Source organism: Ostrea edulis, chromosome 1, assembly GCF_947568905.1.
Source record: "Ostrea edulis chromosome 1, xbOstEdul1.1, whole genome shotgun sequence".
Classification (NCBI taxonomy): domain Eukaryota; kingdom Metazoa; phylum Mollusca; class Bivalvia; order Ostreida; family Ostreidae; genus Ostrea; species Ostrea edulis.
Genome location: NC_079164.1, coordinates 86,474,057 through 86,500,885, shown reverse-complemented (window position 1 = coordinate 86,500,885; position 26,829 = coordinate 86,474,057). Strand labels below are relative to the sequence as shown.

The following is a 26,829-nucleotide window of genomic DNA, read 5'->3' as shown; positions in this document are numbered from 1 at the left end:
GCTGTAAGAAGATTTTTTTTCTTCCAATATTTTTAGTTTTAGCAAGATATTGGGCTCCAATTTTAGCATGATTTGGACAATATTGGAAATTTATCGATTTTCAAGCAATTGTATTCAGTTTTTTTTTTACTATGAGTACATGTAAGAACGTAAACCACGACGATATTTGAACAATGAGCTGTCTGAATACATAATATTTTTCTGCAGGTATTCCTCAGATAAATAGGAATGTAGTGCAATTCTATGCGAATACGATACTAAAATATGCAATTGATGGCGAGTGCAAAACGAGCACTGTGCAATTGAACTATGAATTTGTACGACAAATGAATGTACGCGTTAGATTATAGAACGTGCTGTCTAAACCTTGTCAAAAATCGAATGCCACCACAGAAGAATGGCAAGAAGAGAAAACAAAAAGAAACAGAGAACAGCCCCTATTGCTGAATTGTAGGTGTGCTTCAAGTACAGTCTCTGTGTTTTTGCTGCTTTTGTTGCTTGATTGTAGTGTGTGGAACTCAAAATCCGTACATTAGACTTGTACATATATATGACTCTCTTGTTGCTAAATACCGAAGTGTTATGACTATCTTCAATCCAGGTTCCAAAGCCATTCAGAAACATGTGTCATTTCTTTGTAATCTGGCATTCAGTCTGTCGACAAGCTCACGAAACATATCTAGCTCCACTCTGAGGAAGTCTTTGCATGATAAATCGTCCTCAGTTTCTAGTTCTCTCATCATACGATCAAAAATCCATAGAGTGCGTCTGGAGATCCAAGGTTTTATCCGATGTTTTCTCCTTTGTCTTTGTGTATGCTTATTGTGTGACAATTGGGCAATTTCCTCGTCATTTTCTACACCATTTTGTTCTAGTTTACCCAAACATTGCAGCAGTTGAAGCTATTGCCATCATCAGCCAGTTTCGATGCGATATTACAGAATTTCAAACATACATTATATATATTCGTGTTAACTCGTAACAATTCGTTCAAATATCGTACAATTTCGTGGTAATCCGTAAGAGTATCGTATTTTAAATCGTCGTTTATCATGCACAGTCGTACTGAGATCTCAACACGTTCGTTACGCAGTCGCTCCAATTCGTACAAGAATCGCCACAACTCGTCCTATTATTGCACAGACATCGTACATTGTTGAACACACATAGTTGTCGTATCGTACTTAATTCGAAAATAAAATACATCTGTAGCATTGTCTGAAAAAAATCGCGAGACAAGCATCGGCGAATAATGGCGATTTTGAACATTGACCACATTGGCAAATCGTAGTATAAATCGTGACATTATGACAGACCTCGATATATACACCTGTTGGGGTTTTTTTGTTTTTGTTTTTTGTTTTTTGTTTTGTTTTGTTTTTTGTTTTTTGTCTGCAGTGCTACATAAAAAGAGATTCGGAATATCCTAAATGTCTGTACCCAAAATCTTAGATCCATTCCCTTTAATTTAAGATCTGCTATTGTGTAAACAAAGTCTTTCATAAATATTGTGCAAACAAAGTCTTTCAGGCCATAACGCAAGAACTGAGGAACAGGAGAAACTTAACATGGACCGTGTATGTATGCTACGTGCACTAGCCTTTTGTACCAGTATATATCGTAAGTAATCCTCTCTAAGTAACATATTAGCAAATCTTAATTCGGAAACATTTAATCCTCGCGTCGATTGTTACTGTTATGTAAAAAAAAAAATGTCCGCGCCCAGGTGTGTGCGTGTAGAAGTATTTCGTAACCTGCTTCGCACCGGTTTCTTTGATTTTCTCTCTTCAAAGTATCGAGTCTAGTTGTGTCAGGTATTAGTTTTACGTCTGTGACCCTTATTTCAATATACTAGACATTAACTCGTGCATGCACGGGTGGATACAAGATGCATGCAATTATAGTAAATTTGGGATTTTGAAGCCTGAATTGAATAAAAGTAGAAAGTGCATGCATTATTATCATTAATTACATGGGGGTTTGTTGTGACTGTATTTTTTTTAAAGTGGAAGTTGTATAATGTATATGTACATGTAATAATATACCATAGGTTAAATTCAAGAAATAAATATACTAGATTGATTCAATTCAATGAGAAATGGGTCAACATTCTTCTTGAATAGACCCATATTTAATAGAATTTGACCATTTCTTTAATTTATTTAGAGATAAGCTACTATATAGGGGGAGGGGCGGGCATGTTTTGTATTCATAATTCATTGTACATTATACATACCGTGCAAATGAGGTGTAGGTTTGTAGTCAAACGTATGACAAAAATTGTGAATGTTACAGTGATTGAAAATTGAAATGATACGACACAAATAATAATTATACATATGTAATTTACGAAGAAATGAAATGATTTGGTAAGCAGGTTTTCAGAATATTTAAGGGGTGATTTTAAAAGATCATCAGAGCTTCAGACAGTGTGGATAGCATACATGTAGATTCCCCCCATCCCATGCGAATTAAAAATATAGACCTACTCCCTCCCATGATAAACTCATATGAATTAGGAATAGACTTGTTCGAATTAAAATATATGTATACTATTTGTAGATATATATATATATATATATATATATATATATATATATGTATATGTAATTTTATGAGTTGTTTTCTGAAGAGGTTTAATTTATATCGGTTTTAATTCCGAATGGTTTTGTCATTTTCGACGGTTTACTGATTAATTAACCGTAATCAACTGGTAATAGATAAAAAAAAATATATTCAATTTTAATTACTGTAATCAGGTACGATGTTTATTATATGAAAAGCAATAGACAGCTCTCTCCCAGCCTATCATATAGTTGTATAGAATAATGCTACTAACAGTGATTGGATTTATATTTAATCTACGCCTCCTAACGGCTTCCATACAACTCATTAACATACTCTGCCGAATTCTGTATATCATTAACAGTGGTCACGTTATTTTTCATACGAAAATAAGGTAGTAAATATGTTAGTTTTGCCACGTGAAAGTTTCTCGTGTGATACTGTAACTGTCGATTACACATGTGTAAATATGGAATATATAGTCAAAGAAAAGATGGAATGAATTAATGCCAAAACTTAAGGACGTACATTTCTAAGCTGTGTCAACAACTCATTGTTGTGACAAGTTATATTACTCGATGAAGAACCCCTCCCTGTTTTAGTGCTTAGGACCATTGTTATAAATCTGACATATCATTGTTCTTTATAAAGAATCAAAATCAGAAATATTTTATTAAAGTGTCAAATACCAATACAATATGCACATATCATAATACTACTGTCATATAAATGATAAACAGAAATAAACTGATCAATTACGTCATATACATGTACATATAATAATAAATATAATAATAAACTGATCAACTACGTCATATACATGTACATATAATAATAAATAGACAAACTACATGGAATGTTCACATTGTTTCCTAAGATAAACATATTATATACTGTCTTTGCTAAAAATGATTGGACAGATACATAATTCATTCAGAAAACAAACTTGTCATTGCTATTAAGAGATATAAAAGTATCACTAACTTCTTGACCCTTTTGAAATAAAAAGTATCTCAAATCAGAATAAAATTCACACTCCATTAAAAATACATTTTTCATCTTCTATACAGTTATTTTTACAGCAAGTGCATATTCTTTCATTCAACTGTAATTTTGGTTTGGTATATCGACCAGTTCCTATTGCTAAAGGTAGCCACTTTTAAAGTTTGCTAGAACTCACCTAGGAGATCAATTCAGGACTGACTTAACATATGGGCTGGTACACAGTTTTTTGTATGCACATGTACGATATCTTCGTAATTTATTTCCATTCACCTGATTTCTATCATCATATATTTACATTTGCAACTGTTTTCTCCTACATAACACTATTACGAGCAATACGTATTTATTTCTGGATAAATCTACTACGGGGTCAACAGAGGTCACGGCTGTGCGTATGAACATTTGTTAAAAGTAGGTAACAGGTACTACTTTTACTAAGGCAATACACATCTAGCAATCGCTCTCACTTACTACAGAAATCTTTCAATAGATGAAATCAACATCACAATATGTATTTACGGTTTTATTTGTATTCCAAGCAGTGAACTTTCATCAATAATTGATAAAAACATTTCTGTAAACAATGTCTTTAGTTACTAGCCTACTAGGCCTAATGTATGTCTAAAATTTCGTCTGCTACAACTTCACCCTGGTCCTCGGTGATGCGGAATTGTACTTACTGCTAGATGATGACATTAGGCTTTAGCAAAAAGGTCATTCACAGGATGTATGGCCGATAAGTCGTCAAAGTGGATTAAGACCTACACACCACACTGCTTCCGTGCCACAGCAGCCATAGTGCTTGATGTCGGTTTCCAAGTTTATGTCAGGACATCGAAGCGAGGCGTCGTTAAAAACCTATTACAAAAAATTATCGAGTCAAAAGAAGCGTTCAGTGAGCTCATGTTTATCAACAATTACATATCCAAATCCAAACCGTCCCTTACCTTCGTGCAGTTCCACATTCTCTGCGATGTTCAGTTCTTTCCGGAGATTCATCTGAGCTGCGTCCTCTGTCCTGTCTATAAAAGATTTGCCTACACCTGACGACTGCCGCCCTGTTCTTCATGTTCCTCCATCTCAGTCTTCTGTTAACTCCGCAATATCCACAGAATATCTTTCAAAGTCGGTCTTCAACGTCTTCACTTTTCAAAAGTCAAAGCGCATCACAACTCTAAGTGTAACACTGCGCATCCCCGTTTAAATCATAATTCCCCCACCCCCTAAAATTAGACATATGGAAGAGTTTTCCATTATATACTCCCGAGTTAATGTATAAGTATATGTTGATATACTTCCTTTCTAGCGTCTTAATAATTAAAACAGTTCTTCATTTTATAGAACTTTGTTTTGTGTTGTCGTCATTTTGAACATCTATGACGCTTCGTTGTGGACGTCAACAATTTGAAATGTATGGAAACGTGTTGTTAACACAATTCAGCAATGTTACCAACCAAAAATGTAAATATAAGTAATAAGGTATCATTTAAAAATATTTATCGGGATATAAATACGGGTTGGTACATGATCAAATTTTCCATAAAGCCCTTCGGGCTTTATGGGATTTGATCACGTGACCAACCCGTATTTATATCCCGATAAATATTTTTAAATGATACCTTATTTCTTAAGTAAAGCTTGTATCCAATTTTTACTATCTCTCTCTCTCTCTTAAAATTGATTTGATATTATGGAACTTTCGAAAAGTTAAATATGGAACTCACAATATATGAACATATACAGAGTACTATCATCTAACTACAGAACATATACAGAGGATTATCATCTAACTACAGAAGATATACAGAGTAACACTATCATCTAACTACATAACGTATACAGAGGACTATCATCTAACTACAGAACATATACAGAGGACTATCATCTAACTACACAACATACACAGAGTAACACTATCATCTAACTACAGAACATACACAGAGGAATATCATCTAACTACAGAACATATACAAAGGAATATCATCTAACTACAGAACATATACAGAGGATTATCATCTAACTACAGAACATATACAGAGGACTATCATCTAACTACAGAACATATACAGAGGACTATCATCTAACTACAGAACATACACAGAGGACTATCATCTAACTACAGAACATATACAGAGGAATATCATCTAACTACAGAACATATACAGAGGATTATCATCTAACTACAGAACATATACAGAGGATTATCATCTAACTACAGAATATATACAGAACATATACAGAACACTATCATCTAACTACAGAACATATACAGAGGACTATCATCTAACTACAGAACATATACAGAGGAATATCATCTAACTACAGAACATATACAGAGGAATATCATCTAACTACAGAACATATACAGAGGATTATCATCTAACTACAGAACATATACAGAGGACTATCATCTAACTACAGAACATATACAAAGGACAATCATCTAACTACAGAACATATACACAGGACTATCATCTAACTATAGAACATACACAGAGGACTATCATCTAACTACAGAACATACACAGAGGACTATCATCTAACTACAGAACATATATAGAGGACTATCATCTAACTACAGAACATATACAGAGTACTGTCATCTAACTACAGAATATATACAGAGGACTATCATCTAACTACAGAACATATACAGAGGACTATCATCTAACTACAGAACATATACAGAGGACTATCATCTAACTACAGAACATATACAGAGGACTATCATCTAACTATAGAACATACATAGAGGACTATCATCTAACTACAGAACATACACAGATGACTATCATCTAACTACAGAACATATACAGAGGACTATCATCTAACTACAGAACATATACAGAGGACTATCATCTAACTACAGAACATATACACAGGACTATCATCTAACTACAGAACATATACAGAACACTATCATCTAACTACAGAACATATACAGAGGACTATCATCTAACTACAGAACATACACAGGACTATCATCTAACTACAGAACATATACACAGGACTATCATCTAACTACAGAATATATACACAGGAGAATCATCTAACTACAGAACATATACAGAGGACTATCATCTAACTACATAACGTATACAGAGGACTATCATCTAACTACAGAACATATGCAGAGGACAATCATCTAATTACAGAACATATACACAGGACTATCATCTAACTACAGAACATATACACAGGAGAATCATCTAACTACAGAACATATACAGAAGACTATCATCTAACTACAGAACATATACAGAGGAATATCATCTAACTACAGAACATATGCAGAGGAATATCATCTAACTACAGAACATAATACAGCCACGGCATTTCACGTAGTGTAAACATAGAGAATAGGCATGGCTTGCGACGATGTTGCCTAGCTGGGTAGCTCAGTAGGTTAGCACGTCGACTGCTGATCCAAATCGCGAGTTCGAGTCCAGCAGGGAATATAAATTTTATTTTCCAGATTGCTTTATACTAAAAGTGCATATTTTTTTTTACTAAATAAAATATTTTCAAAATATTGTTGTACATATCCTCCACTTTTCATCCATATCATTAAATTTCTCTGGTGTAGCATTCATCCTTAACTGCGTTCAGTCGAGCATACAGCTGCCATTTTTCACGTTAGGGAGAACATGTTGGGGTGACTACTCCACTGTATGTATGACCACGATGGACAATACCTGCTAACTCAACACCAAAGCGCTTTTAAATTCAAAAAGCTTTATGTTATATATTTCGTGGTAATTGTTAACTATATAATGCAGTGACTAGAAACTCTCACGGACCGGGCGTTCAAATCCGCAATACAAACATACCCTAGTTAGGATAATGGGTACAAGACCTGTTAAAGTTCAGTGTAATTTACCTAAAACACACTATACATCGAAAATTATAATAATGAGAGAGAGAGAGAGAGAGAGAGAGAGAGAGAGAGAGAGATTTGCACCATGCTTTTGGATGTTGTTCTTTCTGGAATATTTAGGATTTGATACACTCTCAAGATCCGACATATTACAGTTCATTATCCCATTGTCTAATACTATAGTAGAGAAAATACCATTTTCTTGTTTGTTCATTCTTAACATCTTTAAATGAGCATGCAACATTTAAACTATTGACCGGTCAATAGTTCTGACTGTTTCATGGCACTGCACGTGAATTTTAATACAAATGCGCTATATCGAAATACCTGTATTGTTATATGTATATAATTCTACATCGGTTATTGCAAAGATCAAAGGAATGTCATTACTCTACGTTATACCCTCATATGTATTTACTGTTAATGAGAAAATTGACACACATCTCGCTTGCACTTCGAGTTTTGTTAATGCAACAATAAAGTCGATGACTGATAATTCAATTTGATGATCATAAATATCAATCAATATATGTTGTAAAACAAATTCATAAATGACTGAAGAACATTTGCCATTCAGTATAAACCAATCGTTTGCATTCCGAGAGCGATACTACGAAAGCCCAGAAGACTCATTCGAGATTCGAAATTCAAAATACGAGATTCGAAATTCAAAATACGAGATTCGAATTTCGAAATTCAAAGTCCAAATTAACCAATATCAGCCTACGTACTGTACCACAGGAACTGGTAATTTTGTCTGTAATATAATAATAGTAGGGGTGTATACTATATCACCTCCTAATATTTACTAGGGGGTGATATAGTATAGAATCCTACTATTACTATTACGGACAAAATTACCGGTACCTGAGATTATACATACTTGAACATAGAACATGCATGTACAAATATGAATCAATGGGACAAGCTAATGACGCACGTAGTTAAGCTTCCTGTTCAAACATTAAAAAAAATCTTAAAAGAGACAACATAGATGGGAGAGAAATAATTATTCATGGTTCGAAATTCCTCTATTATTTACACCCAGACGCATATAAAAAATGAGCGGGTGAGGAAGATATTTGTACAGGCATCTGAAATATGGACACCACTACATATGTACCAATTTTTTTTAAATTGATTTAGAATTCCCCTACCATCACAACTTTTTCGTCAGCATAAACCAATGTAGGCCATTTCGGAAACTGTCATGACGTTACAGTGACTTAATTCGTAGCCATATAGGTAAATGATCTGCGGTGTATTTCTGAGCCGTAGTAGAATAGATATACAGTTCTTGTTTTCATGTATGTTGCTCTCGAAATGTTTGAAATATAAAAGCCTCCGCTAACGCCTCGGCTATAATATATCAAAACAACATTTCTCCTCCGCTAACGCCTCGGCTATAATATGTCAAAACAACATTTCTCCTCCGCTAACGCCTCGGCTATAATATGTCAAAACAACATTTCTCAACTCCGCTAACGCCTCGGCTATAATATGTCAAAACAACATTTCTCCTCCGCTAACGCCTCGGCTATAATATGTCAAAACAACATTTCTCAACTCCGCTAACGCCTCGGCTATAATATGTCAAAACAACATTTCTCAACCAAGGAGGTTATCTTGCAACATACACGAAAACGTGATCATTATTTCTTAAATATGGCATGCAAGTGACAGTAACATTGGAAATTAACCATTGTCAGCCGAGGCGAAGCCGAAATTGACAATGGTTTAATTTTTGCGGGGTAACAATTTCCAATTTTACATTCACTTGTATGCGATGTTTATTACATTACACGACACTGTTATTTACTGGGTTCGAGAATAACGTAGTTGTTTTGTTTGACACGAAAGCAAAGCTGCTGTCCAAAACCGTAGACTGAGGACAAACAGATCTGTTTGAGGGTCAAACTAAACAGCTGTTGTCCGAAGACACAATCTATAACTGTTTTGCTATACACTTTCATTCTTTGTAGGTTGTTTTTTTTACTAAATTCTTATATATGATTTGTTGACTGAGCTTTTAACAGGACAGTGTGATTGCATTCATTTATTACCTTATCCACCAATTTAAAAGAAAACATACTCCAAATCCTGATTAATAATTATGTTTCGTGTTTGTGCTCTGTGTCTCATCTAATAAATTCTGTATTTCATCATCAGTCAAGTCAGTGAAACAGTAAAACAGACCAAGAATCACATGACTTGCGTAGCCAATAGAAATAGGGCAGACCATTGCCCAGTCAACAGATCGTATATGTAATTAAACTGTTGAGAGTTGGTTTAACAGTTAAAAGATGTTGGTTCTAAAGAGAATAAATTTTATACAGGAAAAACATTAACGTGTATGACAAAATATAGTTATCTATATGTCATATCAGGCAACGAAATTAAGGGGAAATACTCGCTAAATGCGAGTTAAAAATTGAATTTGCGAGTAAAAAATCACAAGTGATCGCAACTTTTTGCGAGTGAAAAAACCCCGATCTTTTTCCCGGATTTCCTCGGTTTATTGGCTGTACTTTGAAGTTGACAATAATTTTGTCTTGTGCATAGAAACGCTTTACAAAATTAATATACAAGTATTGAAAAAGTAAACGTGGATTGAATAAATAACTAAGGCCAAGGTCATCTCAGTCAGTGATGTCGAAGATAGCCTACTTCATATACACTTCGGACGTCTCAGAGACGTCTGATTTAAATAGCAAGCATGTTGATCTCGTCCGTGTCTACATGAAACAACACATGACAGTGTTAGTGTCACCGTTTCACGCGGTGTCCTTCTGTACTCTATAGTCAAACACTTCGAGTTCGCGGGGTTTTCTTTTCAACTAAAAATTTTTAAAATAAAATTTCCAAAAGTTTTGAAAAGATAGTTTGAATTGGCGCAAACAGTCTTCAAGATTGCAATCCACATGATGCTGTAAATAGGTGGTAGATCTCTGGACAGCGAGTACGCCGCACAAGTGTACCCTATGACCCGCACCATGTATGTTGTCTGATAATTCATTCAATTTTAAATGAAAGAATTCGAATCTTATTTTTATTTTTGCACTTTAAAGGAGATTTTAAAAGATTTCCCAAAATTTTTGAAAAAGAGACATGCTTGTTTTCTTAAATTCATGTAAAACAGTAATCGATTGAAAAATGCTAGTAAAAGCTCAATTTTACTAGTTGGAAAATAATCCACTAGCTAAAATTTGCTAGTAGTCAAAAAAGTTAATTTCGATCCCTGCATATATATCGTGGAAACATTCAAAACTATTGCCTCGAGGTGATGTGAAAGACTTCAAACTATTGCCCGAGGTGGTGTGAAAAACCTCATAAACTATTGCCCGAGGTGGTGTGAAAGACCTCATAAACTATTGCTTCGGGGTGGTGTCAAAGACCTCATAAACTTGCCTCGAGGTGGTGTCAAAGACCTCATCAACTATGCCTCGAGGTGGTGTCAAAGACCTCATAAACTATTGCCCGAGGCATGTTTTATTTGTATATGTACAGTGTAATGTAGTTAGGACATTCAATTTGCGCAAAGAAATAGATGTATGATATCAATATGGTAGTTTCATTACAGTCGTCGTCAGCTCTCCTTGTTCGTCAGAAAATGTGGACCTTTCAGACTGTCTGTCTCATATCGTCAGGAATGCAAAGAACGATTCTCGGTTCTGGTTTGGGAGTAGCTACTTTGCCCGATGTCCCAACCCTTATTCCTCACCGGACTGCATCAACCTGTTCCCCTACAGGGCATACAGTCTCGTCTCCCGTATTTTTGGAACCGACTATATATTCCAAGAATCTCTGGTGACCAAGTATGTGAATGTGACATTTGACACAGGAACAGGTACAAAATACTTTTATTCATAAACTTGCGTTCAATGTTATGAAACTATATTACTTAAAGTTCTGTAACACTTGAATCTTTCTATTTATGGAAATGCAGAATATTATGGTAAGGAGGCCTGATACCTAATTGAATTTGTTTGGCAGAAACTAAACATAACGCTAAGAAACATTTCAATACAACCAAAATGAATTGGGGTGTCGTTGCTTATTTGCGAGGGAAAAGTGAAAGCTGAAAAACAGAACGTAGGAAGCAGTAAAATGTTTCCAAGGAGCTTCAAACACACTTCAACAAGATCGTCAAACAAAACGCGATCTCTTTGTCTTTCAATGCAACCTAGTATATAAAAAACTAAAGTGTATATTGTATTTAGTCTCTTTAAAGTATACACTCCAAGTAACATACAAAGTTATAATCAGTCACGCCTTGTCATTTAAGATTTGGCAGGAATGGCTCATAAATCTGATATCTCTATGGAAGAATCATAGTCACTTATCAATGTAAAACCAGTAAGAGTTTTCTCTCTTTGAGGTTAGTGTTTACCTTAAGTATACCAGTAATATATACAATAATTCAAGCCTGCTAAGTGCTATAGTGAGAATTATGCTCACCGATATTATCTCTTTGGGGGAGCGTTCTAAATTGTATAGCGTAGTCTATATACGATTTACAGACAATCAAATGTCACGATTTTATTAGGTGGAGATCGAGTGTAAAAAAAAACCCAGCCCATTGTAAGTCTTTGTCTTAATGAAATTTGCAGTAAGATAGCTGATCTTAAATCTAGCCTGATGGTTGGTACTTTTGATTAAGGGTCATACAGTGGGTGTGGAAACGTCTGGTCAGTTACGGAGAGCCGGAAAATTGAATTGGACCCGACACAGCCCATGATCTATAAGCCTTGGAGTGTCCGAAATCGACCAACTATGACGTGGTTAGCAGATCAGAACGAATTGTACACAATGATTGTTTTTGATGCGGGTGTATTGATTAATCATGGAATATTTCTAAACATTCCCGGAAATGACGTCAACAGATCAGAGGTATGTACGAGTACATGTAAACGATCACCATCATTGTTGCAAAAGAGTTGAGGATCACTTTAGTTGTAGAAAATTTTGTAGAAAATAGATTAAAAACAAGATGTGTTTGTGAAACACAAATGCCCCCGATAATGGACAATTCCGAAGATGGCCAAAGTCACAATTAAGGGCAAATATCTTGGTACCAGTAGACAGATCTTGTCAAAGGAAATTCTCATATACAATATGAAAGCTCTAATATTTACCATTTAGAAGTTATGAGCAATGTAAAAAAAAAAATAATAAAAGTAGGTCAAATGTCAAGGTCAAAAGGTTCAATACCAATGGAAAGGTCTTGTCACAAGGAATACTCATGTGAAATATCAAAGCTCTATCTCTTACTGTTCAAAAGTTATTAGCAAGGTTAAAGTTTCAGACAGAATGACAGACAGGACAAAAACAATATGCCCCCCTGATCTTCGATCTCGGGGGCATAAAAAGTACTACCAGGCAGCTAATAAGAAGTCGTCAACAGAAGTAGACTTGATAGGGATGATGGATGAACTTCCTGCAAAGGTGTAGAAAATACATAAAGGGGCCATATTGTTGGTCACATTGTTTACAGTTCATGAGATATATGCAATTGTTGATTTTGCAACAGAGTTGATCCAATAATTTTAGTAGTTTTGCCTGTATTGAATCAACTGTCCTTTAAAACCAACAATTGCATATACCTCATCAACTGTAAATAATGTGGACAACAATACAGTCTGATTAAAATCAAACCTCTTGCAATCGGGTGAATAATAACACGAACTCCGGTGTTGTGGGTTGTACAGTGTATCTTTATTGTGGCGATGTAACTAAAAATTATTGTTGCATGACCCTGAAATACAATCAAAGTTATGAATACAAGAACAATAACTCTGCATAAGAATAAAATATTAAAAGATAGGTTAAATAACATTATATAAATATTGCATGTATTTGAGGGTGACATTGAAAATTTTCACCCCGAGAAAACCATTGTCAACCGAGGCGTAGCCGAGGTTGACAATGGTTTCTCGAGGGGTGAACATTTCCAATGTTACCCTCAAATACATGCAATATTTGTTTTATTATACTGAATGTTATGTAAACTGGAAAGCAGAAAAACTTACGTCTGTTGACATTTGATCAATCACTGTCGTGCGATATTTCGTATTTCGATGCGGATACTCGCGTTTATTACAAACGCTCAAACGACGTCGTCTAGCAATCTACGGCGAACCGTACGCGCATAAATTTGACGCATGTGATAATTTTTTATAATATCACCCGTTGTCAAGTACTGTTACCTGTTGCTAGATACTATCACCCTGGGGCGCGTGTTTTTTGTTCTCAGAGGGTAACAATATGCTTTTTCAAATGCTTCTCGACCAATCAGGTTCGAGTATTTTACATGAAAGTATAATAAAGAAATTATGAATTATAATAATTTCTTAAATCAATAATCTTTCCCTAAGCTTAGCATGAATAAGTTTATCATAATAAAGAGTTTATGATATACACAAACTGAATAAATTCTAAATAATAGATAATTCATGCTAAACTGCTAAAGTACATGAATTGAACAAAAAGAAAACTGACTATAAATGCTTTAACAATTTGCATGTGTAATACTGAATTTATAGTAAAACTTACAACATTTCTACAATTAACCTTACCTCCCATGAGGTGCAAAGGTCCGTGCAAATATAAAGCAACCCTCCTACTTTATAGTATGCAAGGTGAAGATAACGAACAGTGATCAATCTCATAACTCCTACAAGCAATACAAAATAGATAGTTGGGCAAACACGGACCCCTGGACACACCAGAGGTGAGATCAGGTGCCTAGGAGGAGTAAGCATCCCCTGTTGACCGGTCACACCCGCCGTGAGCCCCATATCCTGATCAGGTAAACGGAGTTATCCGCAGTCAAATCAGTGTGCCAAGAACGGCTTAACAATCGGTATGAAACACGTCAGACAGCATTTGACCCAATGCGAGGTTGTATTGTATGTGTATGTGTAGCTGTTCTAAATATAATAAAATAGGTATTTACTGTAGAGTTTATAAAGTGTAATACATTCATTCTCTCCTTTAAAAGTTAAACACATTAATTTGAATCTTATTTGATTATATATTAATATGTTCTATATCAATTATTTACAGCATTCGTGCAAACTTGCAAAGATCATTCACTCCCTCATATTGTCTATCATTCAAACATTCACTCAGACAAGATAAAATAGTGAAAATAAAGAAATAGTGCATCCTAAGTTTAATACTAACCTGCTCAAATAGAATAAATCTCCATCCAGTAAATCAATCAACTAGTAAAGAACATGCTACTATATCAAACTTTTATCCAACAACCCTTCTGTGCCACTTAAGCATGAAAACAAGAATACCTGTCCTCAAAAGAAATTTCCCTCCTAAAAACCATGTGACCAAACTAGAGTGATCTATAAATAGTAACAATTATCCTAAAGAAAAACCTGTTCTGCATGGTAAGCAGTAATATTCAATAAGTAATGAAATAACAAGACAAACACAAGTCATAGTTATAATAATGATTTCAATTAGATAAAACTTTATTCTCATATTAAATTTCAAAACTCTAAAGAAATTGAATTAAAGCAATTTATTTTCAATAAATGAAATCCCTGAAAAAAAGTATTAAAAACATGTAAAATTTCACTCTATTACACTCTCACTTCGCTCGATATACGCTACGCAGCGACTGTCCGTATATCGAGCGAAGTGAGGGGTTTGATTTTAATCAGACTGCCAACAATATGTTGGGGAAACTACAAATGTTAGACTACGAACTACATAGAATGTTATATCGTTAAAGTTATAATGTCCTACAAACCAAGTTTAATGATAGAATGCGTCCCCTATACCGGCAATGTAGCAAAATAAAAATTGAACTCAGTACATGTTTCGGTACAGCCATGTCACTTATCATAATATAAGATCAAAATAGTTACCTTCACAATTGACTTGCCATTAATGTAATTTTAATAAACGTAAAAAGAGAACTAAAACCTACAAATATAGAGATATGACCTTTTAAGGAAAAGGTTATTTTACAGGAAAACTAACTTATAATTTCAAGTAAACACTGTAAATTAAGACATAAAAGTTAAGTCAAAAACATTGTAGTGTCAAATCAAATTAATATGAAGGTTTAATATTCTTTTTTTGATGAAAATTGCTTTCATTAGGCCTGAATGAAGAAAATTAACCAGATTGCAGTGTCATACACCTTTTCCCTAGATAGCACTGCTGAGATTCTTTCAATTCTACAGGGTAATTCTGTGTCCACTGCACATCGAACCCTTTTTGTCTTCAAGCTCTTTGCAAAAGGTACATTCTCTGTTTTATGATTGATGGAAATACACTCTGCCTCCTTCGTTGCTCTCACGTCGAAGTCCTTATTTTAACCATAATGAGTATTCCCGACATTGCGACTGTTTCATTGATTGATTGTATATTGTTTTATGTCCATCTCGAAAATCTTTCACTCATATGGAGACGTCACCACTGCCGGTGAAGGGCTGCAAAATTAAGGCCAATGCTTGGCGATTACGGCCTTTGAGCAGGGCGGGATCTTTCTCGTGCGACACCTGCTGTGACACGGGACCTCGGTTTTTGCAGTCTCATCAGAAGGACTGCTCCATTTAGTCGCTTGTTACGACAAGCAAGGGGTACTGAGGACCCAGATTCCCCGGGACTGTTTGACCTTCAAAACTTCCAAATTATGTATTTAAAAAAACCCATTAGAAAGCATTATAAGTACGGATTTATATAGCTCTTTTTTCCTATTTTGGTCTCAAGATTCTGTCTTTAATTCGTTTGATCTTGAAAGGGGAAAATAAAAGAAAAATGTATTGACCTTGAGTGGAAACTAGTATATCATATTTAGCCTCATTGTTAGATATATATTTTACAGGTTCAATATGGTTAACACTAGGGGATTCATAAAGATCTCTATATTTTGATATTAGAAATTCAGGATTGCGGCTTTAATTTTACCTTGAAAGGGGGGTGGGGGGTATTGACCTTAAACACTGGTACAGTGTCTTTTCCCTAGAATTCTCTCCCATTAATCTTTGGGATTGGTGATTTTTGTACGAGATTCATTTATCTATTGTGTTGATTTTATATTTTAATTGTGTTCTTGCAGTAATCATGTCAATCAATTTACCATATACGAATCCAAAATGGTATGACTTACCAAATTCAACAATTTTATTTCTTTCCAAATCATAATCTTATCATCATTTTATTTCATAATCACGTTCTTTTGGAAGATTTCTCTTTTTTGTCTTAATTTCTATAATTTTTAAGAAGAAAAATTCTATTCTCATCACGACCCGATGATGGTACAAACTCCCTACACCATAGTTTGTAGACACGCTTGCAACGAAGACATCCAATTCCTTCCATTCAATATATCAGTATTCCATTTTTGTTAACTATGAAGATTATTAATAGTTGTCATTATCTCGAAGTGTGTAGTATATGATATTTGTTTATGTAATATATGTCTCTTGATAAAGAAAAGAACCAAGTTTTAAATATTAACCAACATTGTCGAGGCCTTTTCAGTGCTTTTATAAATTTTATTTCTTTTTGGTCTTGTATCTGTTTGGATCCGACACTGTGAGAGATTAGAGTTTTGTTATAATTTTTCGTGTAACCTCTGCTTTGGCCATCTTACTATGACTTGGCGTGACCGGTACGACTTCTTCTATAGTATTCCAAGCCTCGGAGATTATCGATAGAAGGAACAGACCGTGTAGTCCCCAAGTACTGAAAGAAGGAAAAAAACCAGCACGATAACATTAAATGTTACATGATTTTAGTTGGGTTTTAATGTCTCTTCTATATATTTTTTATGAACATCAACTCTGTCTTCTTTTGAGAAATAATATGATGAAAGGTGAAGATAACGAACAGTGATCAATCTCTTAACACCTATAAGCATTTACAAAATAGATAGTTGGGCAAACACGGACCCCTGGACACACCAAAGGTGAAGGTGGGATCAGGTGCCTAGGAGGAGTAAGCATCCCCTGTCGACCAGTCGCACCCGCCGTGAGCGCTATATCCTGATCAGGTGAACGGATTTATTCGTAGTAAAAATCAGTGTGCCAAGAACGGTCTAACAGTTGGTATGAAACACATCAGACAGTATTTGACCCAATGATAGGTTGTATTGACGAACTAGATTGTTGTGACGACCATATAAGTTGCGAAATGCTGACTTCAATCGAGACTGTTGAAACCCCTGTACTATCAACTTGTTTGTCAGTTCCTTGCCTCGATTTAAAAACTGACTATACGCAGAACAAGCTCTTGCATATCCAATCAGTTGAGAGATATAAACACCATATGCAGGTGATAATGGAATATTGCCACATAAATATGGGAAGTTGACGATGGAGAAGCTGAATTCATCCCGTTTCTCATACAGTTGAGTTGGCAGTTTGCCGTTAATGTCTACTTTCAATCAAATATCTAAGTACATGTATGAAACAGAACTGCACGATTCGGTGGTATCTTTTATTTGGAAGTAAAATCTAAAAAAAAAAAAAAAAAAAAAAAAAAAAAAAAAACAACAACAAAACAACAACAAAAACCCACCTCTAAACACTTTTTAGAAATATTTTGACCGATCTTATTCAGTCGTATTTATCTGCCATAGCAACGTAACGCAAGACTACATACACAAAAGTACTATCATGACTCACAGTAAGTATTATACAATTTGAAAACGTCTAAAATTCTTTCAAATATTTTTCGCGCAATATCAACTTTGAAGTTACTTTTCAATTGTAATACTTACTGTGACGTCATAGTACTTTTTTGTTGTAGTCTTACATTACGTTATATATATATATATATGCGTGCGTGTGTGCGTGCGTGCGTGCGTGCGTGTGTGTGTGTGTAAAATATTAAATAAAATATGACAACACGTTGTAAAACGTATTACTAAGCGCTTTCATTTTTAAAAAATCTTCAGACGTTTTACATAATTATGTTGTTATGACAATAACACTATAATTATGTCAGACTACAACTCTTAGAGCCAGAATCCGTGTACATAAGCAACACATTCAAGTACCAGAATACCGCAAAATAAAACTGAGTGAACATTTAGAGGTGTGTGGAAATGGACATTTTCACGTTTTTCCATTTTACAAACTTTTCTATTGACAATTTAGTGGAAAGGAGAGAAAAAGAAAATATTTCATTCGCTCATTTAGACCTACGCTTAATAGGTTAATGTAAATTCTTTGTATTATGTCACAATAATACGCTCCAAATGACTCCCTCTGTACGTTTTACAACGTGTTGTCATATTTTATTTAATATTTTACCTATTGATTACCGGACACTGAGGCAATTTTTCACATTTTGATGATGGTTACAGGCTGCTAGGAGATTTGGTTCCGCGGGTCGTGAGTTCAACCCCTGGTAGGAGCGGAAGTGGGTATTCAAAAAAAGTGAAATTTTCTGTGGTTTATATTAAAATATTTTTTCACTTGGGGCAGTTCTGTTCATGTAAGAGTCCATTGCTATTTCCGTGCTTTATATATTTTAATAAACCCTTTAAAATCAGTGGTACAAAAGCTTGCAATTTACATAATTCACAAACACGGAAAGCGTAGGATATTTTCTATAACCCCCTTCATGTATAACCACTATGTAATAGATATCATATCCGTCGTTGATTTTATTGTGTTGTCGTCGTTAATTAAGGTCTTCCGTAACAACGGAAGACCTTCTACTGATTGTGCTGGTTAAGATTATTCTTATTATTCTTCTTCTTTTTTTTCCTAGACGCTAACTTTGAAGCTTTATATCTCGCTCATTTCTGCATGGATTTTGCTCAAATTTTCAGGGTTTATAAACTTTACAGAACAAAATCATGTACTACATTTCACAAATTCTCTTCTGTTCACAAGTTATTCCCCTTTGAATGAAATTTTAGGAGCTTTGGTTTCCAGACAAAGGCTCTGAGACTGTATAAGCTTGAGCAGAAATTGCATTGAAAATGAAAAGTAGGAGCATTGTAGTTGTGCACATTGTTTTTGGTTTTTTGATTACAGCGTTCGAAATGGTGGTTGACAGGGTTAAAAAATTAGGACGCCTAAAAGAACAAATAATTACACATATTTTCCTTTGTATCTTTTAAACTAAAAATATTTTGTTAAGACGAATAGAACAAACGTTGTGCAAAATGTTAAGAGCTTTCTTTTGATATCCCTAAAAAGGGGCTGGCCCCTTAAATTAGGGATCTGGGGATCTTCAAAGTTTTCGCTTTATAACTCAAAAATGGTAAATATTTCGATATGGCTTTCGCTGGAAAAGTTGTTCTTTAACATCTTATTGATTTCATAAACATAATATTTTGCTCAAGTATTGTGTTATATATGAGTAAAAAGCTTGACCCGCAAACAGGTAACTGTATCATTAGGTAGGTGAATGGGGGAAAATATGCGTATAACTTAAATAAACTTGCTTTAATTGATAAATCTGACTTCATGAAATGCTAGCATTCTTTTAAAATAAGGTTTTAACGTGATCTATGGTTCCTTTAAAAACCATCTATCGACAACTTTCTTTTTTTTTTTTTTATATAATTTAGTAGCTTTAATATAAACAATCGTTCCAAAAAAAAAAAAAAAAAGAGGAAAAGGTTATCTCTTCTACGTTTGTTATTAAAACAACGATGTATTTAATTGAAGAAACAAACCTTCAAGCATAGAATAACTCAGTCATTAACTACACGCATCTTACATACACAGTGGGGTTTGTTTTTGTTTACAATTACATAATCGCCTCGAGGAACCATCGCATATGAACCAGGGTATGTACACAAAGTAAACATTGTCATCCTAAATATAACACAGAATGTTACGTTTTTGATCATATTGGATTTTTCGAATAATTCAGTCTTTCCGGGGATGTATATGCTTGTTTATACGTCCCTGGTCTTACGTTTGATTTGTTTTAAATTCAAAACTCTAGAGCATTGAGTCAGGCATCAATTTTAAAATCTGCAATTTAATATACAGTTCGTTTCTCAATCATGTCTAATTGAATGTGTGTTTAATATCGGAGATTCATCGCTGCTGAACTAGCGATCTGTGATTTCACACTACTTTAACTGAACACACAAGCTTTACTCAAATTCTTCGTTGTGAAAAAGAAAATGGATACATTTTACAAACAAAGAATTATTTCTGAATATGTTTTGAAATCAATAGGTTATAATCATGATTAAACCAAATCTAAACATGCATATAGAATATTCAGAAACCCATGGCCGACCAGTCTCATTTTAAATGATATGACTTTGATTAAACATTGATTCAGAACTCCTGGTCCAAATTATGTAACTTCGGCACGTGCCCCTGGCGTGAAATTCATACGCGACTTCTGTGCGCACAGTGTACATAATATACCTACATGTATTTACGCAGATATATATTAAAGTTTAATAAAATATTCAAGATTTGAGAGCAATTTATTTGATTTGTATGTATAAATAATTCAAACTTGATGAATTATTCTCTTCAGTCTGAATATTATGCTATCATAATTTTGTTGTATGATAAAATATTGGTAACAGCAATAAACCTTTATTGTATGTCCTTAGCCATAAATTTCATGAATTCAAATAGTAATTTTTTCTTCATTATTGGGACTGAAAAGTTAAATGCTGAAAGAATTTAATTCCACATACACGCACGTCTCAAAAGACTGATTCGTGGAATTAGATCATACACGCATGTACTTGAGTAGTATAAATTTATTAACACCTTACGATAAAAATTTATAGTACACCTTTATTCAAAGTTCAAGGTTTTTATGTCACACAGCTCCGACGGAAGACCTCTCGTTGCTTTGCAACGAGCTTTGCTCTAGTTTTTTATATTTTCATTATTCAGAACAACCAGTATATTTAAGAAATAAAGTTCATTTTGTAAAATACATGAAGGCATATACTGCAACGCGTCACGTGATGTCAAAAATGAAATTTTCTTATTAAATTCTTCTTCTTTCATTTCTGTTAGAATTCCAGCCGTCAAAATAGACGTAGTATATTTTTAATAAGATTAATGTTTACAACTACTTCGCATTCATGAGGAAATGGCTATCGTTGCAATTGGTAAAGATTTTCAACCAAACGCACGTCAAAGTATTTTGAAGCGATTTGAAATTCGTTCAAAGTAAGGAGCAAGTAGAAATATAATTAGGAAATAGGTTAAATTGAGATGGGTTGATTTCGAAATATCTTAATAATTACGTGGTCAACAACAATGATTATCAAGAATTTAATTCGACAGATTTTCAAAGACTATTCTGGTCCTCTACCATCCTCGCCCACTGCTAACGTATTCGCCTTCCTGCTATTTCGACAGTCCGGGCGGATCAATCTATCAGAGGAGTGGACACAGAAACTGAGCAATTCTCTAACAAATATGACATCTTTGTCGTATACAATGAGAGGCGCAGTGGAGTACCTGAATCTCACAGGTATATATCAATATTTACCTTTTAATCCTTTAATAAAATGCATTAGAGAGTTTTAATGATATTTGCTTATAATGCAAAGACCGAATCCCTAAATTCTGTTAGGCGTATTAACAATGTCGAACATGTCGTCTTTATCTCTGCTCACATGAAACGGTGATTTTGTAATAATGATAGTAGGGGTTTATACCATATAAAAATCTTAGAAATATGTTCAGTAGGAAATTATTAGAACATTGCTTATGACAACACAGTTTGTTTAGACCACGATACAAGGCCATTTTGTCAATATCTAGGTTACCCCCAGTCCCCCATCCATCCCCAAGAGTCAATAAATTTGTCCATTTTACAGTTTTGCAATGGTGAAACAGCATGCTGCTTTCACAATGACAATGATATTCCTTCATGTCACATACACTGCGTGGCTACATGTACCTCTAAATTCAATAATCAAAATACCCATGGGAGATGATGGTCACCTGATATAAATACGGGTCTGCATCTTTTATCGTGATCATTGTCATAAAAATTTAGAGTAGAGATATTAATTAAAATGATTTGTTTTCTTTTCTAGGTCCTGTTGGGATGAATTGGATGGAGGCCAATATGGATCCATACTCCATACAGAGCATGGCAAACTTTAGAATCGTCTATAACTGTCCCTACCTCATATCGGAAGGTCAGTTCTGGCGGATGTGCATTTTGACCAATCAAAACATCACTTGCCCTTTTCCAATCTATGATGTGCACATAGTTCCAGCCAGATATTTTTTGGCCGAGTTATACCCGTTAGACTTGAACAATTTACAGTTTCCGCTCATATCTCAGTCATACATAGACATTTTGAATTGAGAAGACGTTGTTTATATTTAGATATTTTATGACATCATTTATTTACGTGCCTTACGTCATCAACATTCGTTACACATGTTCAATAAAGTCTACGTAGCGTTACTGTTTCATGTAAGAGTGCTAATCTTACATCATATTACAGTACTATTATTGTTAAAATTGTTTTAAATCACGTATACTAATAAATATAACGAACACACGACAATTATGACTATCACGCTCACTTTTTACTTGACTTTTTTTACATTAAAAAAATCATTTGAAATGAACTTGGCTACATCTTTAATTTGTATAGATTTTTTAATGTGTTATTTCAAATTCATACAAAGATATAATGCATTCATGAAACTTTTGTATACCTTTTAATATGGATGTGGCTTTATAGAAAACTTTATTTGAGTGTGGTGAAAACCATAAATTCTTTGAAAATCCGGATTATAACTACGGTTTCGGATTTTATATTTATCAGACGTACGTTCACTTTCAAAAACAAAAGACGTTTCCATACACAGGAGGTATTGAACAAATTATTTAGATTAATAAGATAACACTGATAAAATCAGTGTGCCAAAAACGGCTTAACAATCGGTATGAAACACATTAGACAGCATTTCACCCAATGATAGGTTGTATTGACGAACTGAATCGTTATAACGACCATAGAATTTGCGAAATGCTGACTTCAATCGAGATGCTATGTTTAGCGTACCCAGCTCTTTGGGATATATAGGTACGAAGGTCGAGTGCATACATGGGTCCGGTTGGACTACTTTTGGTGAAGTTATGACCCTTAGGCATTTCTGTCGCTTCGACACATCTAGTTAAAAGTATTGCATCGTACGCTTATTGTCTATTTTATTTTGAACAGCCATCGGAAGCCACAACAGAACCTTTATTCCTGACAACATCGTGCTAACAGTCAATGTTGACGTCACGTTTTCACCAAGCGCCCTTTCCTTTTCATCCTGCTGCGCCGTGTATTCAATGCCGTATGTATATGTGCATCAAGCACAGCCGATTCCTTGCTAAAACACAATAGTTTGCTGGGTTTGTTTTTGTTTATTAGCTCACCTGAGCTGAAAGCTCAAGTGAGCTTTTCTGATCGCCTGTTGTCCGCCATCTGTCTGTCCGTCCGTCAACTATTCACATTTTCGACTTCTTCAGAACCACTGGGCCAAACTTGGCAAAACGTATCCTTGGGTGAAGGGTTTTAGGTGTGTTCAAATGAAGGGCCATCACAAAAATAAGGTAGGGTCACTTAAAGATCTTTTTTCAAGAACCACTGGACCAGAAGAGGTGTAATTTACATGAAAGTTTCCTGGCATAGTGCAGATTCAAGTTTGTTAAAACCATGGGTCTACAATAGGGGATCAGTTTTACATGCAAATGTAACGGGGAAATTTTTAAAACACGTACTGAGCCAGAAAAGTTTATATTTACATGAAAACTTCCTGACATAGTGAATATTCAAGTTTGTTAAAAGCATGGCTCCCAAGGGTAGGGTTGGGCCACAATAATAGGGGAACAAAGTTTTACATACAAATTTATAGGAAAATCATCAAAAGTCTTTTGAAGAATCACTGGGTCGAAAAAGTTTATATTTACATGAAAGTTTCATGACATAATGCAGATTCCAGTATTTAAAAATTTAAAAATCATGGTCCCCAGGGCTAGGTTGAGACCATATAGGGATCAAAGTTTTAAATACGAATACATACATGTATATAGAAAAAATCTTTAAAGTATGGGCCAAGGTGACTCAGATGAGCGATGTGGCCCATGGGCCTCTTGTTCGTAATACATTCTTTCTGCACAGATCTAGGGTAGTTCGGCTGAATCCACTGGGGAGTGGTAAGGTCGACTCGTGGGATGTTCGCTCCGATGCCGATCCCATTCCTGACTTCACAGCTCTGGGCTTTTATACCCAGATTAAAAACTTTACTGGTAGGTGAACTAGTCAATTCTGGTTACATTTTGTGATAAGTATTGAGGATTGCTTTGCTCCCCCCCCCCCCCGCAACGCGGGACATAGATATACCGATGCTCGTGCGTCTGTCCGTCCGTCCCACTTCACTTTGTGGACGAAACTTCTCAGAAACCGCTCGACGGATTTTGTTCATATTCTGTAGGATTGTTAGTTACCATGTGTAGTTGATCATATTGCGCCAACATTTTGATTTGACAAATGTTACAGGAGGTTTGGGACTGTTGTGCTTCAACTTTTTTTGCGGCGGTGGGGGACATGGCTATGTGTAGCAATCTTGTTTAAAAGAATGTCTTCTAGCATTAGATATGGAACGTTAGATCATCTGCTGTAAAACTCGACAACCATTTCTGTTCTTAAAGCAAAGCACTGGCTACAAACACATTTTTGTTTCTCCTAGGCAAAACATTCACACTCCTTTGTGTAGATCCAGATGTTCCAAATCACACGGCAGGGACTCGGGAGAGCCCGCTACTTCATTGGATGGTTGTGAACATCCCTGAGGGTAGAATGGCGGAGGGGGACAATGTGATGTCCTACAGAGGGCCCCAGCCTCCCGACACTGCCCACTACTATTACTTTCTGTTGTACGAACAAACTAATGTCATCAATACCAATGACACTGAAACTTACACCACTCCCCCCGGATCCAGGTAAAGTGAAATTGTAATCACTCATAACACGAAACAGTTCAAAGAAGTTACCGTAAAATGCTGGGTTTTAGAACACCATATTCCCAATGAAATAGTTTGATATTTCATATCATTTTCAGATTTTTGTTTGACATATCCAACTTTGTATCTGACAATTCCCTGAGTTTGGTAGGCGTGACTTGGTTCATAGCTGAGCCCGATGAGTTTACGCGGTACCTCTATTCAACATCTGGCGGGAACGTGACGTCACTGTGTGCTGGACAACCCAACTTTGAATCTCCATGTCCCACTTCTGGATTCGCCGTCTGGCGCTTAACTTTGTTGGAGATTGTTTTATTTACTACTATCTGCATCTTGTTCTCATCATAAACCAATTCTAAGTCATTTACCAATGACCGTCTCTCATTTATATTGGACATGCAATATTATTCAAGAAATGCTTTAATATTACATTACAGACTAGTTTGATGCAGAAATAGATATTTCGCAAACGCACATTCTTTCTTATGAGATTTTTTTTCCTGTGAGGGCTTGAACGAAGCGACATTATTCTGAATGACATACACTTTTTGTAAGATTGATTATTTTGATATATTTACATTCATTTTGTGTTCTATTGAAATCCATTGCTTGTCATTTGCAACAATGAAGATATTTTGTTTCAATCTATGGTAGTTAGATCTGTATTTCTAGTATGAATATGAATTATACATTATACTACCCACTTCGTGGCATTGTTGAAATTGTTTTCTGCGTGGGTTATTTTCTAGCTCAAGTGAGCTATTCCAATCAGCTTTTGTCCGGTGTCAGTCGTTCCGTCCGTCTGTCCGTAAACTTTTAACTTCTCCTGAACCACAGGGCTAATTTCAGCTAAACTTGCTCCAAATTAGGGCTGTCACGGTTCCAAAAAAATTTGGGTCGGGTCGGTTCTAATTTTTCTACATCGGGTTTGGGTATTTCGGTTCGGGTCTATATAACTATTTTATAAATCTAATATACAGTTGAAATCGAAAACCTTTATTGTATTTTGTCACAATAATTACTCGGGAACGTGGACTTAGGTTTAGACTCGACATCCATGGTACTAGAAACAGCATTGTCACTTCTACTCGTTTCCATCCATGCTTTCAATGTTTTGTCGTTGACGATGTTGATCCTGTTGCATATTTTCAATGTGTCTGACATATCTTAAATATACTGTCATTATTTACAGTTTTGTCCACAATGCTATCATTTAACAATTGATCAAAATATCGCCACTTTTGAGGATTTTGATGACATTTCGTTTAAACGGATTTCTAATAATGATTCTATTTTTAAAACCAAACCCGCACCGAAATACGGAAAAATGGAACCGAACCCGACCCAAACAACAAGACCCGCGGTTTTCGGTTATTTCGGGTACCCGTTGCAGCCCTACTCCAAAATATGCTTGAGTAAAGAGG

General features: G+C 35.1%; 1 protein-coding gene across 2 annotated transcripts; it reads left to right on the top strand.

The window, feature by feature from the left end:
• Positions 1–1,289: 1,289 nt before the first annotated feature.
• Positions 1,290–26,111, top strand: LOC125676917 (uncharacterized). Of its 2 annotated transcripts, XM_048914788.2 has the most exons (9): positions 1,290–1,620; positions 11,028–11,294; positions 12,108–12,337; positions 21,709–21,898; positions 22,470–22,574; positions 23,616–23,736; positions 24,564–24,691; positions 25,132–25,384; positions 25,504–26,111. In XM_048914788.2, the coding sequence occupies exons 1-9, from the start codon at positions 1,569–1,571 to the stop codon at positions 25,751–25,753; spliced, it is 1,596 nt and encodes a 531-aa protein (XP_048770745.2). In that variant the 5' UTR covers positions 1,290–1,568; the 3' UTR covers positions 25,754–26,111. The 2 variants fall into 2 exon arrangements, with proteins under 2 accessions (XP_048770745.2, XP_048770754.2); XM_048914797.2 differs by lacking the exon at positions 11,028–11,294 and having other exon boundaries at positions 1,298–1,620.
• The last annotated feature ends 718 nt before the right edge of the window (positions 26,112–26,829 follow it).